This window comes from Acipenser ruthenus, chromosome 3, assembly GCF_902713425.1.
Source record: "Acipenser ruthenus chromosome 3, fAciRut3.2 maternal haplotype, whole genome shotgun sequence".
Classification (NCBI taxonomy): Eukaryota; Metazoa; Chordata; class Actinopteri; order Acipenseriformes; family Acipenseridae; genus Acipenser; species Acipenser ruthenus.
The window spans coordinates 86,751,675-86,768,907 of record NC_081191.1 but is presented as its reverse complement, the minus strand read 5'-3'; the positions used below and the strand labels follow the sequence as shown (position 1 = coordinate 86,768,907).

The window sequence follows — 17,233 nt, the reverse complement described above, 5'->3', positions numbered from 1 at the left end:
TGATGGGCCCCCAGCTAAGATCAGCCTCAAGGGTGAATCTGCATGCTTCCAATCACATGACTCATTCCTCACTCAACGTGGCAGCGCCTTTACCAGCAGTCCTACTGGGGACCCATGACTCCCACTCTTTATCCCTGAGTAAACTCCTCAGACCGCAGTGTTTACAAAGCACACACCCTCTGCTCCTCGGTGGGCTACATAAAGGAGCAGCACACTCAGAGGAATCCATCATTCAGAAGGAAGGTCGTTTTTACAGGTAAGAATACAAACCATTTTCCTAACTTAATTTTGCAGGTTTGGAACCTCGTAGTACTGATTACAAAAAAGCAGTTCTATCCCACTGTCTAATTCAAGGCGTGAAACTCACACTAGCCCTTGTGCGCCCAGTCCTGGGGCCGTTTCTACTATCGAGATAAAAAAAGGGATCGGATCTGGGATCACTGGAACCAGATCATGAAAATGTGTTGTATTATGCGGACCTGGATCGGGCTCCGCAGATCCTTAATCTTGATCCGATCCTGGAGCTGCAACAAGCCGTAACTAGGGAAACTGACCAATGAGAAGTGAACATGTGTGGTGCGTAGTTTAAAGACCCCAGCTGTCAAAAATGTGTATACAGCCTGAGAGATCACAGTAATGTTGGAAAAAATGACGAATGGACCAAGAAAGAGGAGGATGCGCTAGTCTTACACAATTGCACTCATTACACAATGTAAATTTAGGTTACTGTGTCCAAACACTTTATGTAAATAACAGGAAAACATTTTACATTTGGAACTCACCATAGCTCGGTGTTAGTTACTAATAAAAACATAAGAACATAAGACAGTTTATAAACGAGAGGAGGCCACTCGGCCCATCTTGCTCATTTGGTTGTTAGTACCTTATTGATCCCAGAATCTCATCAAGCTGCTTTTTGAAGGATCCCAGGGTGTCAGCTTCAACAACATTACTGGTGGAGTCGGTTCCATACCCTCACAATTCTCTATGTAAAAAAGTGCCTCCTATTTTCTATTCTGAATGCTCCTTTATCTAATCGCCATTTATGACCCGTGTCCTTGTTTCTTTTTTCAGGTTGAAAAAGTCCCCTGGGTTGACATTGTCTATACCTTTTAGAATTTTGAATGCTTGAATCAGATCACCGCGTAGTCTTCTTTGTTCAAGACTGAATAGATTCAGTTCTTTTAGCATGTCTGCATACGACATGCCTTTTAAACCCGGGATAATTCTGGTCGCTCTTTGCACTCTTTCTAGAGCAGCAATATCCTTTTTGTAACGAGGTGACCAGAACTGAACACAATATTCTAGATGAGGTCTTACTAATGCATTGTAAAGTTTTAAAATTATTTCCCTTGATTTAAATTCAACACTTTTCACAATATATCCGAGCATCTTGTTGGCCTTTTTTATAGCTTCCCCACATTATCTAGATGAAGACATTTCTGAGTCAACATAAACTCCTAGGTTTTTTTCCATATGATATTTATAATGCACATTTTTATTGCCTGAGTGCAGTACCTTACACTTTTCTCTTTTAAATGTCATTTGCCATGTGTCTGCCCAGTTCTGAATGCTGTCTAGATCATTTTGAATGACCTTTGCTGCTGCAACAGTGTTTGCCACTCCTCCTATTTTTGTGTCATCTGCAAATTTAACAATTTTGCTTACTATACAGGAATCTAAGTCATTAATGTAGATTAGGAATAGCAGAGGACCTAATACTGATCCCTGTGGTACACCACTGGTTACCTCGCTCCATTTTGAGGTTTCTCCTCTAATCAGTACTTTCTGTGTACTTTGTTTTTGGTCCCTTTTAAACATAAAGTAAAGTGTCTTTTCTGTAAAGTGTCTTTTTTCGCTGAATATTTTTTTTAAATTGATCTATTAAACCATTTTGGCCATTTTGTGCCATCACAGTGTGGTTTATAACTGTCTACTTAAACATTTTAAACTAATAAATAAACAAATATCGTACCGAATATTATCGTAATATGTTGCCTAAAACATATTAACACAATCTACTCATAATAAAGTTGAGTTCTTACCTGTACACAACAAGAACATTTTTAAAGTTTGGAACTGGTTTGATTTACATGGAAAAATAAAAATAGGTCTCACCTTTTTGGCACGCTATTTTGGTAGTACCTTTCGGGCAATTTGGGTTTACATGTAGTTTTCGTTTAAAATTCAAATGATCTAATTAATATTAATATATGGGAGGGAGTATTTAAATGTTTGGGCTTCACAAGAGGTCTTTAGGTTGTGTTGAAGAACCGCAAGTGCAGCCTACCTTATTTTACTACCAGAAAAATTTAACAAAACAAAAAACCCAGACATATCATTACATACATGCCAAAAAAAATACCAACATCCCATAAGAGAGTGCTTTGCACTATCCCTGTACTATTTGCTAAACAGTTTTTGACTGCATTTATATTTGTATACGTATTATACATATACAACATATACATGGGTTTCTACATAAGGGTGGCAATTATGATCCTATAATAGTCTATAAATGTAGCTAAAATCCATCACTTTACATTAATGATATTAAAAAAAAATATCCAGTCCAAATGTTTAGTAGAGTACATTTTCAAAATACTGGTAGTAAATCTAGAATAGCCTACCCTACTTGCCCACATTTCCCACTAAATAATAATAATAATAATAATAATAATAATAATAATAATAATAATAAATACCTGTATCCAGATTCCGCAGGGACGGTGCAAGGCTTTTGCCTGTAGAATGTTGTTATATTTTTTGTTATTGTGGATCCAGTATGCCAGTATCCTATACAAGTTTCACAAATGCCTCAATAGATGCTAATCCAAATGGGCATTTTTTATAACTTTTGTTCTGTAAGTTTGCAGCAAGCTGATATGTTAAGCCCCATATTTGTCTTTTTTAACAAATTCATGGAACCAACTTTTTCTTCACGTCTTCGTTCTTGTTTTCAGTCTTGTGAACCAATGAATTAAGAGATTTTACTTCAACGGGTGCTGAGGTCGGTAGGCTGCAGCAATAATATGGGACACCACTGGCAGCTGTGCTAAGTGAATACATTTAGGGGTACAAACATGACTTTTTTTATACCCATGATAGATGCTGCTGTAACATGAATTCCATCGTATCTTACTGCTAAGGGACCGAAAGGACTAAGCTTAAAGCATAAGTCATCTATCCGATACGTAGTCATGGGCGTGTTAAAGTGGGGGGGAAAGGCAAAGAAGAACTGCCGAGTGAAGAGAAGTGAAACATGTTTTTGCTAAGAAGCTCTGGGAAACCAATTTTTTTACTGTTCAATCTTTTAGGGCAGGTGTTTCAGCATAAAATGTAGAATATTTACTAACTGAGTATTTATTAAGTACAAACACAAGTAGCACCAAATGGCAGAACCAGTTCCAGTGGCATATCTGCACAATGCTGTACAGTACCTATAATTCCAACATGTAGCTTATTAAAGGGAAGTGCTAAACAAACAATAACATGTACAAAATGTTATAATATGGCTTGTTTATTGATAGATATATTGACATGTACTGTATGTTAACAGTTAAAATATTCTTTGCTCGGCTTTGTTTTAAATGTAGTGCTGGATGCTGCAGAGAATGTTTTTCACGTTTTGTCATCAGACCTTGTTGAGCTCAGTTATCACAGCGAAACCATCTGTTACATGTGCCAGCCTAAAGATACCTCGCTCAGGACAATGTGACACAATTTATAAGAGAAAAGGGTAACAAGAGTATTTACCTATTCTCTTTTATTATATCCATGTCTTAAATCACCCGGCCAAACCTATTGAACTCCATTATGTCATGCGTGTGTAAGAGAAGTCGCTCTTGTATTTGACATGAAAATTGAAAAATGGTTCCCTTATTCTTGTTGTAGAGGAAAAAATAAGGGACCGTTTTTGCTACAGCTTTGAGCAGCACAGGCCAGGCTGACAAGCTACTGGACTGAGTCAGAGAGAACCTGGTATTAGTGATCCAACACTCCAGGTGAGCATCGACAAGATAGTGAGGAACGATTTAAACTAGGTAAGAGGAGCAGGGGGCAGTAGGAAATACATTTCAGGACTAAAGAGGTAAACTAGTAGAGGGATAATCTATGTTTAAATGCAAGAAGTATTAAAAGACATTCCTTAAAACTGCCCTCAAAGCTCTGTGAAATAGACCTGCGTTTCTAGATCACCTTGCACACATATTATAAACACAAGACAATGTTCTGCACTGTTCATTTATCGACTCACCCTGATTAAGACTATTAGATATTTTTAAATATATTTGCAGGAAGTTTATTTTAAAAAGTCCTCACTGTGTAAATATGAATCCATGCCAAACACAATAGACACTATTATTATATGTGCATGAGAGTTCCAAATATTGGATTTAAGTGGTGATGTAAATAAATGAATGAAAGAAAAGAAAATGGGTAAATACTTAAATACTTACTATAATACAGTCATGTTCACTGTCTTGAGTAAGGTGTAGGCTGGCACACACACCGTGAGACCAGATCAGCTCCATTAACAGAATGCACCGTTTACACTTTCTACACTTTCATAGAAAGACCAACAGACCAGACTGCCGGATGTGCTCTCTATAGATGTGAGCCACTGTCTTTACAGCTAAAGCTATACTGATGCTAAACTGGCTGAAATGTATTAATCCTAACAGTTCCATTTAAAGTAATAAACAAGGAATAGTTTTGTTTGGAATTATTCCTATAGGTGAGTGATCTTTAGCTTTCAGTATTTAAGATATTAAACACAACACAGCAGATTCTCAAAGCTTTTTACATCAAATAGTTATACGTACATTTTTTACCCAGCAGACATTCAGCGAATCAAAAGTTGCTCGATTCCCACCACGGCCACGTTTCCTTGATGGTCAACTGCAGCCACAGTGTGTTCATGTTGCACAATCCTCACTCCATTGACCCAAGCCTGCTGTTCTCTCTCATATTCCACAATGAAGACGTCTGGAATACAACACAGGCCACACACAAAAAAAAAAAAAAAATGAAAAAGCAAATTCAAAACCACACGATTGTGAACCCTGACTGGACATATTTTTTTTCTTGTCCTTTTATTGTTGAACAATTCATTTTATTTATCGATATTAATCTAATATTTGACACACAGTAAACATTAACATTATCCATTTTCACTGAACATGGATGCGACCAAAATTACCCTCCGGACTTTTAACTAGTTTATTACATTTGCAGTTAATTATTTATTATGCGTTATTAAGTTGAGTCTTTAAAGGATCCAAGTGATTCTGGATCATACTTACAACAGACATAGCAGCAGTAACATGGGCAACAGAATAGAATACAACAGGCTTCTTGCCAGGAGCATGACATTTACCCACCTGCAACGACTCAATTTAGCATGTTGTATTAGGACAGTCATCTCATTTACAGTCACTGTTATGCACAGTTGCATTCTTTGAAAGCACACTTCCAGAGACCTGCTATCTGTAAAATGGCCGAATCCACAGCAAGTTTCAAAGACATATAAATCCCTTAGTGCTTTAGGATCTGCTCAGAGACTTCATATGTTCTATTTAATTAAAGACATGCCTTTGCCTTGAAAAACAATCTGTGTTTGAGACTTATACATTTTATAGCCCTGAAAGTGTCCTGTTTTTTTTTTTTACTTAAACAATGTATATGCACAAGTGTGTTGGAGTGAGGTGTCATAATAGTACTATATTGCATGTTACATTTTTCAGTTTTTTGTGAAGTGTATGGAAAACTACAAAGTAGTATGTAATTCAATATATTAACGTAACATTATTCAGCAGGTTTCATTCTACTTCATTAAGCAAAATTAGTCAATTCAGTAACACTGTATATTAAGGTGCTGCTTATTAATATTTTATATGTATATAAAGATACTTAATAACTATGTTATAGAGTGTTAATAAAGCATTATAGATGGTTTATAACCATGCAATAGCCATAGACGGAATTACGTTTAAACATCCCAAAGTACAATAGGTGGCTAAAAAGTATCCCCTTTATAAAAATGTAATTCTGTCTATGGCTATTGCACAGTTAAGCATCCCAAAGTAGAATATGTGGCTAGAAACTGTCCTCTTTATAAAACTGTAATTCTGTCTATGGCTAATGCATGGTTATAAACCATCTACAATGTTTCATTAACACCCTATAACATAGTTATTAAACATATATTATATATTTATAAAATATTTATTAAACATTAATAAGCAGCACTTCATACAGAAACAGTTACTGAAAGAGGAATGCAGAGCAAACAGCTTTTTAAGCATATCCAGTTTGTTTAATGAAATAAAGTGTGCATAAAGTTAATGAAATGTTTTACAACACTTTTAGAGTGTTTATCAGTTCATTCAGATTACCGAGGGATTAAACAGTCAACCCTCAGAGACCATTTCCTCTTTTGCCTCTCACTTACGAGTGTTTTTGAAAGAGCTCCTCTGAGTCGACTGCAGTTCCCTTGCATTCGTGCTGAGAGCTGGCTTGTCGCTTTCGTGGAATCAGCGGCTCTATTTTTGAGTTTCTTTTTTGCTTCTTTCTTTCACGGCCTGCTTCACTTGTACTACGACTGTCTGCCGTATGTGAGTGACTGCCTGTGCAATATTTGATTAAGTGTGTGTGTGTTGTCTTTTGAGCCTACACTCTCAGGTAGAACACTGTTCCTCCGCCGGGGCTCGGCTTTGCCATATCTCTGCCGTTGAGTGACTCCGCCAGCTGTCGTTCACGCAGCTTGGGCGAAATAAAAATAAATATTATTTGTGTGCGTTGTTGTTGTGTATCCACCTGTGTGTTGACCCTGTCACACAACGCCGCTTTGCCTGTGTTTGTGCTGTGAATTTTTGCTGCATGGCAGTTAATAAAAAAAATAAAAATAAAATAAAAATAAAAAAAGACAACAACAGCCAGTCAGCCGGGTACTTCCTCCACCGGGGCTGTGTTTATACCTGCCCCCACTGTTGAGTAGACCTCGCCGGCTGCCTTGGCCCGCCCACCTCGGTGCTGGGCTACGCGGCATACTTTCTCCAGGTTCTATCCCTTAATGGTTCGGTGCAAAAGAGGAAATGGTCTCCATGGGATGACTGTTTAATCCCTCGGTAGGCGGGACCGAGGACAGCACCCCACGGAGGGTCCTATCGGCAGATCTGACATAAAATGCTCAGTGAACACCTGTGGCAGGCATATCCCACCCCGCCCCCCAATGAGGGGATGTAGTTGATCAATATGCCCTATAAATACTAAAGTGTCCCTTATATATGTGTTAAAGTACAGGCATCCCAGATATGTATGGGAAAAATCATGTTTTACTATGGTTAATGCATAATGAAAGACAATTTGATAAAACTGCCAAAGTAATGCTCATCAAAATTTAGTTTAAGAGAGGTGTACCAGCTGATGATTGAGCTCTACTTACTGTACAGTTTTAACATTTCTAGATTATGTTCTCTGATGGGAAATCAACGTTAAAAACTTAAAATTAAAAAAAAATAACAAAACATAGCTTTACAGCTAACCAATGAAGTGCGATTGCCCTTATTTGAGGACAGGCTTCTTCGTAATTTCTTGGACTGTCATCTACCTGTTATTTTAATTTTCTCTTTAACTATATTGTTATGGTAACATACTCTAATTTTGTTAACCGCAAAAGAAAAATCTACTTGTAATGTATCAAATTACATAAATACAGCTAAATGGGTATTTGCCCATCATCTAAACAGTTTCTATTTGCTGTGTTGCATGAATACTTTATTTTAAAATATTTTCCACTACTACGTTTATATATTTACAGGGAATATATTAATTACCTGGTCTTGTATTGTATCACAGTGGCTGTGCTATCTTGTCTTCTCAAGTCTTCACTAAACTTGAACTTTTCACTTTACAGACTTTTATACAGCATGATTACTCATATCGAAACCTTTCTGGACAAAACCAAAATGCCTAAGAATGTGAAAGAAACTATAGGGAAATGTACTCACATTGTATAATAGGCTGCAGTGATAAGAACAAAAAACTGCATCAGGTGTTTACACCTTTAGTCAAACCAGTCGGTTCAGATTTAAGCCTGTTCAGTACCATGGATACAGTGTCTGTATTTGATTTAATGATAATAAAACAGCACAGTATAAACAACTTCCTCCTGTTTTTTTCATCTCACCATGCACCTTCAGCACTGACATAAAGTATTGGGCAAAAGTCTTAGTCTTTAAGATCATTCACCTTTGGCATATCTGTTTAATGGAACTTGAAAGGTCATATTGAGGGTAAATAGATCCAATGACTTTTCATATTTAGTTCTTTCTTCATGAACTGGGCATAGAGAATATCCAGGCACCCACTTCCCCCATGCCAAGACAGACAGTGCCAGACAGTGATCAAAACCCATCAAGACTCAGTAACAAAACACTAGCTTATTTAAATTCTTGTCCTCAAAGAAATTTATCAATTTGGAGCAGTGTTTAAGTGAGTTGTCTTGATTTTTATTTTATCTATTAAAAAATACTAATGTCAATGTAAAACGTACCTATGTAGAGTGAAAACTCTACGTATTATTAAAACTAACAAATGAGCTGCATTTTTTGGTCTAGTGTGAGTTTGTAAACATTTTGTATCCTTGCTGCAGCTGAAATGCAGCTCTACACTAGGGCAGATATGGTAACATAATACGGTAACATATTTTCATGATACAATGGTATGAATAGATACAAAATGTATTGTACTGATTTTCAGATAAAAGCATAGCAAAGTGATGATGATGCATAGTTCAGTAGTTGAGGATAAACCCCTGCGACAGTTTGTAATCAATAGTATTTATTTGATGATTATGGACTGTGGCATGAGATGAAAAAAATTGGCACTTGAGGCTCCCTCACCTGGCTGTTTGGACAAGATGATAGACCTCCTGTGGTTGGCAACGGGGCAACTGAAGAAAAGTGGCTTTTGGGGGATGGGGAGGGATGTAAATTGATGGAACAAAATCAAGGGAAGGGTCAATTATATTTTTTACTGTTGACTGAAAGGTGACAAAATGTGTGTGTGTGTGTGTGAGTGTGTGGGTCAGCTTCAAAACTTACATTTAAAGCAAATACTTTAAGAGCATCACAAAAAACAGGACCAGCGTACACAGTTGAACATTAAGGGGAGACTTAAGACAGAGGGTGGGAGGCACACCACACAGAGAGTGCTGAGGGTTTGGAATGGGTAATCGAGCCACGTTGAAGACCCACCTTGACAATGGGATGAGGCATCCATTGGTAGAATGGTATCACAGTGGGAACACTTTCATATTTCAACTTGCCATGGGTAGCGTGATGATATGAACCAATATGCACGGATGCTAATCCATTTTAGGACCACGGTACCATATTCTATGCTATTAGGATCACTATTTTCTTTCCAGTTCTTTCTGTAAGAGCTCTTCCCAGGCTGTGCAGTAACGTGATGCCTCTGGTGTCTCTTTTCCTCTTCCAGGAGCCTGTCATCATGTTTCCAGCAGCGGTCTCAGTTGTGGTTTGCATTGCCCTGGCTCTCAGCAGGGCTGCAGGTAGGGCGTTCACTCTGTAAAGGGTTTAAATAATGGGACAGAAACACTGAAAGAGGTTAAAATTTCTAAGGCTGTGAGTAGCCTGAAATTGTTTTCTTAGTTGAATACAAAATAATAACTCAAAGTTTCACCCGATCCACATTGTGACAGCAGCCACTAGAATTCTGAAAACATCTAGTTATACGAATAGCGAACAGATGATTGCCAACTATTCTTTAATATATGTCACGCTCCCACTGGAACCTATCAGCAGCAACCACACTTAACACACTTTGTATGACAGCAAAAAATACACTCTCAGCTTGGTTAGAGATAGCCATTGAAAACTTAAACATACAGCAGAAGGAAAACACAAGAAAAACAAGTTTCTAGCAAATAATTTTACCTCTCGCTAGCCGCTAGGTCACTCACAACCTCAACTGACACACTCCTGACAGGCAAGTGTAGTTATACTGATCAGGAGGCTGACAACATGTATGCTGCCTTAAAGTGAATTGTCACTCTCCCTGTGTGTGGTGTCCTGTACTTCACAGCCCAGGGTGAGGAGGAGAATGTAGTGGAGAAGAGGGAGATGTCAATGTGCCAAAGCACCTGTTCAGATGGAGGGGTCAGTTTCAACGGCCAGTGCTACCACTACTACAGTGTGACGAAGACATGGGCAGATGCTGAGGTAATTCTCATTATATAGCATCCATAGCTGTGTAGACAGTAGGGATGTAATGTAGCAACACTCTGCTCAAGTTTGTATAACATGCAGTGTTGTGCGATGCCCTGCCGTTACTGACTCTGTCCCATGTTGGCGAGATGAGGTTAAAAGCTATGTAACCAAGAATGCAGACGTGTCCGGCTCTTTTGCATCCCAGTTGAGACACTCGCTGGTGGTGTGCAGGGTCGCCATTTGACGCCCAGTCTCCGCCCTGTTCTAGGTGTAACAGTTCATTCTGTATCATATATTAAATTATATATCATAATAGAATTATGCATCATTTGTATTGTGATACAAGACCACCAAATAGCTCATTGTATGAAGAATAAGTGTGATTTGTAGTTGGTATGAATACATACTCTCTCTATCCTAAAGTCTTTGTCTTTTAACAAAATAGCCCATCATTAAAATTATCAATTGAACTTATAGTGCATCATAAAAGTAGCTCATCAAGACCATCAAATGTATCTTGATAGTGTGAACAATTTACTTATTGTAAGGTTCATTTGCCCCTTTGAAACAGACCCAGATGCAGGAATTTGAAGTTTTTAAGCACTTTCGTGCCTTTTTATTATTGTAACAGAAATAAAAGAAAAGAAATCAAAACAAAAACCTAACTCCCCTCAGAGTACTAACTCAACTTTTCTTTACAATTTTAACTATAATCGGACAGCTAAGCCGTTTACTGACAATTAAAAGGATTACACACTACCTTTAGGAACCACACAGGTCTCTTCACAACGACAGCCTCTTGCCTTCTCACAGACTGCCCTGAGCAAATTTTTTGGTTCTGCTTTTATACCTGCCTGCTCATTACAAGTAGGTGATATCAATTAAACTAAACACAACAATTAGAAACAATAATAATTTACACTTGTGGCTGTGCAAACACAGCCACACACACACACACATTTATCTGGCAGGGACAGAAATTAACCCTATCCCTGCCAGCCACCAACACATTTTTCCCAGGCAGGGATTTGCCCTGCCACAATAGATATTCTATCGCAACCCTCATATCGTAGTATCTATCATGACATCAGTGTATCATTGCACACCTAATAAACAACACTCAATCATTCAATCTGTATAAAACTCTGAATCCTCACAGTGCGTATTGTATTGATGACATGCTGCTTCCCAGTGCTCCCAGTCTGCCCAGCTCAAGCTGTCTCTCTTTGCTCCCTCCAGCTGCACTGCCTCGGCCTCGGGGGGAATCTCGCCTCCGTACACAGTGATGATGACAACCAGTTCATCCAGAATCTGATCAAGAGCAATGAGAAGAAGGTGTCTCTTACCTGGCTGGGGGGCTCAGACTGCTTCAAGGTAGAGCAGTTCTGATTACATGGAGTGAGGTTTCTTCCTGGAGTAATGTTAAGATACATGCAGGTGATCTTTTGACATGATGTCTGCTTGCAGACTGGCCAGTAGACTGCAGCTGGAACTGGCTGCAGCCACAGTTTGAGAACAACGTGAGATTGAATTTTACAGGCTGGTTTCATGGTGCAGATGGAATTGTGACATTAGGTAGAATAATATTTCACCAATAATATTAAAAAGATGTGCAGAAATGTTGTTTTACGAAGAGGCCTCGGTTTATTTACATTCTGTTATCCCCTCCTCGCATTCGGTTACACAATCCACAGAGAGTGAGGTACCGCAACAGCACAATCCACAGAGAGTCAGGTACAGCAATAACACAATCCACAGAGAGTCAGGTACAGCAACAGCACAATCCACAGAGAGTCAGGTACAGCAATAACACAATCCACAGAGAGTCAGGTACAGCAACAACACAATCCACAGAGAGTCAGGTACAGCAACAACACAATCCACAGAGAGTCAGGTACAGCAACAACACAATCCACAGAGAGTCAGGTACCGCAACAACACAATCCACAGAGAGTCAGGTACCGCAACAACACAATCCACAGAGAGTCAGGTACAGCAACAACACAATCCACAGAGAGTCAGGTACCGCAACAACACAATCCACAGAGAGTCAGGTACAGCAACAACACAATCCACAGAGAGTCAGGTACAGCAACAACACAATCCACAGAGAGTCAGGTACAGCAACAACACAATCCACAGAGAGTCAGGTAACGCAACAACACAATCCACAGAGAGTCAGGTAACGCAACAACACAATCCACAGAGAGTCAGGTACAGCAACAACACAATCCACAGAGAGTCAGGTACCGCAACAACACAATCCACAGAGAGTCAGGTACAGAAACCCACTGTGTAGTACAGTACATTTACACAATCCACAGAGAGTCAGGTAACGCAACAACACAATCCACAGAGTCAGGTACAGCAACAACACAATCCACAGAGAGTCAGATACAGCAACCCAATGTGTAGTACAGTACATTTACACAATCCACAGAGAGTCAGGAAACGCAACAACACAATCCACAGACAGGCCCACCGAGAGGGTGGGGAGGATGGGGAAATTTCCCCCGGGGGGCCCTGATGAAGGGGGAACTTTTTTTTTTTTAATATATATAAAATATTTTAAAACAGAAAAAAAGCTGAAAAAAAGGCACAGCAATTTTATATATTTTTTTAAAGACTTTTAAAAACTTTAGTTTTAGTTTTGTAAAATGAACGGGTGTTTAACCTCTCTCAAAAAACAGGAGTTAATTAAAGACTGGTGTAAACACTTTGAAAATGTGTCCCAGGGGCCAGCGGTTACTCCAGTCTTTAATTAACTGCAATTTTTTTAAGAAGAAAACTAGAACCAAGTAACTCATTTACTACTATTCGTGCCCTTTTATACATATTAAAGCTGTTTGCTTATGTTTTTTATCCTTTCAAATAGGAAATGCTGTGAAAATATGGCCCAGAAACTCCAAAAAAGCACAAAGATTAGCCTCAATCGTCTGGAACAGAAAATACAACAAAAAGTCACTTTAATATAAATGTCAGTTGTCAAATGACAGGTTACATAAACCAGCATTCAGGCATATGGCTTGCCTTTTATCTATCTGGCCTTTTATCTCCTTTTATCTCCAGCCTAGCTTACCTAATCATTGCTTGTACATTCACAGGCCTCAGCTTTCCTCAAATTCCTAGCATTCTCAGGAAAGCGGAAGCACATGACAATTACCCCTATAAATTCTGTTTTCTGTGAAAGGGTTGCACTCTCACGTATCATGAGAATACAAGAAGAAGATATTCCACAGGGCCATCACAGGTACATCTCAATAGTGCAGCACTAATACAAAGAGAGACCTAAGTAGAACATACTCAATTAAATAACAATACAAAAATAAAATAATTCCAGACAATTACAATACATCCAGAAATAACACACACCATGCACATAGTAAGATAAAAAAAACATAGTTACGGTTTCATTACAACAAAAACAAGTTCATCTCAAGCGCAGATGATGCTGAACAGCAGTTTTAAACACGAAGAGGCTTGACAGTGTGTTTCCATGTGTGGTTATTTACACGTGAAGTGGCGATGCGCGTGCATGTTTGAGAGAACAGCTTGACAGGATCAGGTCTGTGGCCTGACCCTCTCGAGCCACATAGGCGAGACAGGGTAAATCTCATTTACTCGTGAGCACGACGTAAAACACAGCAAATCCACGCTCATTTTCACATGGAAACCAGCCTTGGGTGCATACGTGGAAGGTGTCTGCCACAGATCTCTATAATCCTACGTCTCCGCAGGTTTTCAGCCATGGTGATCTGCAATAGCTGGGTTGAACAGTTTCATTATATACCTCCAGGTTAATTGTTTTCTTTTTTCTTTAACCAATAAGTCATGTGATAAATTAGTTGAAATATTATTCACTATTAACGATATGCCACCCCACTAATGGACATTTGAAAAATAATTTAGGCAAGAGCAGTAAAACACATTATTAAACAACCAGGCACGAGGCATTTACAAATCACAGCTTTATTACATAAGCTTAATACTGTGCTTTAAAGTTTCACTCAAACAAGATGTCAGCTAACAATTATGGATATTAGATAAAGGGGCATTCAGAACAGAAAATAGGAGGCACTTTTTTACACAGAGAATTGTGAGGGTCTGGAACCAACTCCTCAGTAATGTTGTTGAAGCTGACACCCTGGTATCCTTCAAGAAGCTGCTTGATGAGATTCTGGGATCAATACCCTACTAACAACCAAACGAGGAAGATGGGCTGAATGGCCTCCATTCGTTTGTAAACTTTCTTATGTTCTTATGTTCTTCTTATGTTCTTATTTCCAAGAGATTCTTTCCTGTACCTGTTCTCTGTGCATGGAAACCACATTTTCCCGAACTGTCTGCGAAAACAGCACAAGAACGCTGCATGCATAGCTAATTTACATATCATTTGCATGACATCAGGTGAAAAGAGTAAAAAAAATGGAGCCAATGGAAACCCGAAATGTATAGGGTAATTTTTTCATTTGGCTTGAGCACAGTGTCTCAAGAAAAATTAGAACACACATAGAAGGGCATTCCGTAACCCCAAGGCTGTGCCAAAGAAAGAATAACGACTGAGATACATCATGGTTATAAACTTTTTCATTGTACTGATAGCTCTGATTTTTAATTCACAGTCGTGGCAATGGGGGATGGATGTCACTGACATACTTGTTTTGATAGCAGGAACACGCACTGGCTCTTGATAGCTCTCTAATTTTCATTGCCACAGAAACAAACAAAATGACCGAGTGTTTTTAGTCAGTCAGCCTCCACTAACAAACTTTGTTTTTCATATCCCCCTTTTTCCTTTGACTCCACAGGAGGGTTCATGGATGTGGACCGACGGATCGAAATGGGACTACAACCATTGGAACAAAAATGAGCCCAACAACCATGGAGTTGAAAACTGTTTGCACACCAACTGGGGAGGTAATTGTGTCTGAATGAAACCCATTCCTTCTCTTTCTGTAGCTGGTCTTAGTTTACAGGGAGTCTTTATTGTTATGGTTAGCTCTGACGTCTCTGGTGAAATTGAGTGCTCCTTTCTGCTTTGACTTCCCAAAGAACTAATCCAGGAAATGTAGCTTGTCATGTCTTATGAGAGCTTTACTCTAGATGTTCAGGCCAGAGGGCCACATTCAATGTTTATTTGACGTTGAAACTTGACGAGTATGTCCCCAAAATGTCTTGAACCCTAAAAATAGAATAATTTATTGAACCTTGGTTTTATGATCGGTTGTGTGATCAGTTAAAACGTCATCTTGTATTTTAATTTTCCTGCTCTTTTAAAAACAATTTGAATTTTTCTGTAATTGGTATGAAACTTGTTTTTTTCAGAGCTTCTGTGATTTTGAAAGGATTTGTCTATGACACTGCACTTGAAATGAGAGCAAAAAAATGTCTACTGTTCGTTTATAAAACTTGCAGATTGGAAAGCGTAATGGTGTAGAACAGTGTATTTTACAGAAATATGTGTTTTTGCACTTATCTACGTATGGACATGAAAAATACAAGGATGTATTTCTTGCAATAAAGCATACAGCTGAAACATATGCAAGATGCAAGATGGTTCCAAGTGTGTAAATGAAAAACGTATCAATGGGTAAGGGGAGTTTAAAATAGAGGGGAGATGGTCCTGAATTGTTTATGTCTTTTCTCACAAGCTGATTCTTTTTTAGTTACCCATGAAGAACCATGGTGTTCTGTTTATAGCGCACGTAATTAACCATTTACTCATTTATTTTACGTTGCTGTGGGGAGCTCTGAATTCAAAGCTTGGTGAAGCTGCTATTGTCACACTGCTACAAGCTGGCCATTGAAACATGAAAATAAATACGCTCTGTAGCACCCACACCTGTAGTGTAAAAGGGAATACTTGATTCATAGGTTTCCAATACATTGAATTTGAGTGACAGAGATCCATTTCTTGTTCTTTCAGGCTCTGGAGGTTGGAATGACTACTCTTGTACAGCACAATATCCATTTGTCTGTGTGACCAAGTTTTAAGTGACTATGATGAACTCAAGATTTGATGTATAATCCCCTGTATAATCCTCTTTAATAAAATGCAGAATGTCTGTTAAGTGCACTTGATCAATAAAAATGAGTCAGCATACCCAGCATCTGTGTTGTCTCTTTTGCATAAGAAAATTTACTAACAAGAGGAGGTGAATCGGCTCACTAGTGCTCCTCCAGTTTCTAGTGGGTAATTGAAGGATCCCATTAATTCAGCATCATCAGCATGGCAAGATAACCCATTCCATACCCCCACCACTCTGTGTATGGCAAGTATGGAATGGGTTGCCTAGCCATGTTGTTCTAATAAATAAGATTTAGTGTTCACAAGTATTTTAGATCTTGGTTTCCATGGTGAAAGAGAACAGGCATTATCAGTGTTAACCCAACACAAACTGACCTTGAACAGGCAGAAGAAGTCCAAACTTTGTATAAGTAAATATAGTTTCCTCTCTATATTACAGGCCTGCATCACCCCATCTGTATCACCACCAAGCTCTCTGCTTTCCTGTCAACGCTCTCTGCTCGGCCCCCTCCAATCTGATTTTCGTCCAGCACACTCCACTGAAACTGCTCTTCTCTCCATCACAAACTCTCTACTCTGTTCATGCGGCCTCTCTCTCCTCTGTCCTAATTCTCCTCGACCTCTCTGCTGCCTTTGACACAGTCGACCACTCTATTCTCCTTTCCTCCCTCGCTGACCTGGGACTCTCCGGCACTGCTTTTGCCTGGTTCTCCCCTATTAACATATTGTACAGTAATCCCTTTTGTAGAGTAATCACTGCCCTAACTAAAACCTTGTTGGAGGTAACAATCACAGACATACTATTGGCTAAGCGGGACAGACATACTATTGGCTAAGAACTAAAACTATAGCAAGCGCTGAGGGTTCATGGCTACAAAAGCTGTTTTTTAATTTTTAATTTGATTTATCTTGGTAGGCTTTTACCATTGGTAAACTTTTATAAGGGTGTGTGACAGGGCGGACCCTGTCGCTG

At 38.9% G+C, this 17,233-nt stretch overlaps 1 protein-coding gene across 1 annotated transcript; it reads left to right on the top strand.

Moving 5' to 3' along the window:
- Nucleotides 1-201: 201 nt before the first annotated feature.
- LOC117394558 (lactose-binding lectin l-2-like) lies at nucleotides 202-16,339 on the top strand. The gene is made up of 6 exons (XM_059018616.1): nucleotides 202-256; nucleotides 9,502-9,574; nucleotides 10,108-10,244; nucleotides 11,472-11,606; nucleotides 15,041-15,149; nucleotides 16,159-16,339. Exons 2-6 carry the CDS (start codon nucleotides 9,514-9,516, stop codon nucleotides 16,224-16,226), a joined length of 510 nt encoding a protein of 169 aa, XP_058874599.1. The 5' UTR covers nucleotides 202-256; nucleotides 9,502-9,513; the 3' UTR covers nucleotides 16,227-16,339.
- The last annotated feature ends 894 nt before the right edge of the window (nucleotides 16,340-17,233 follow it).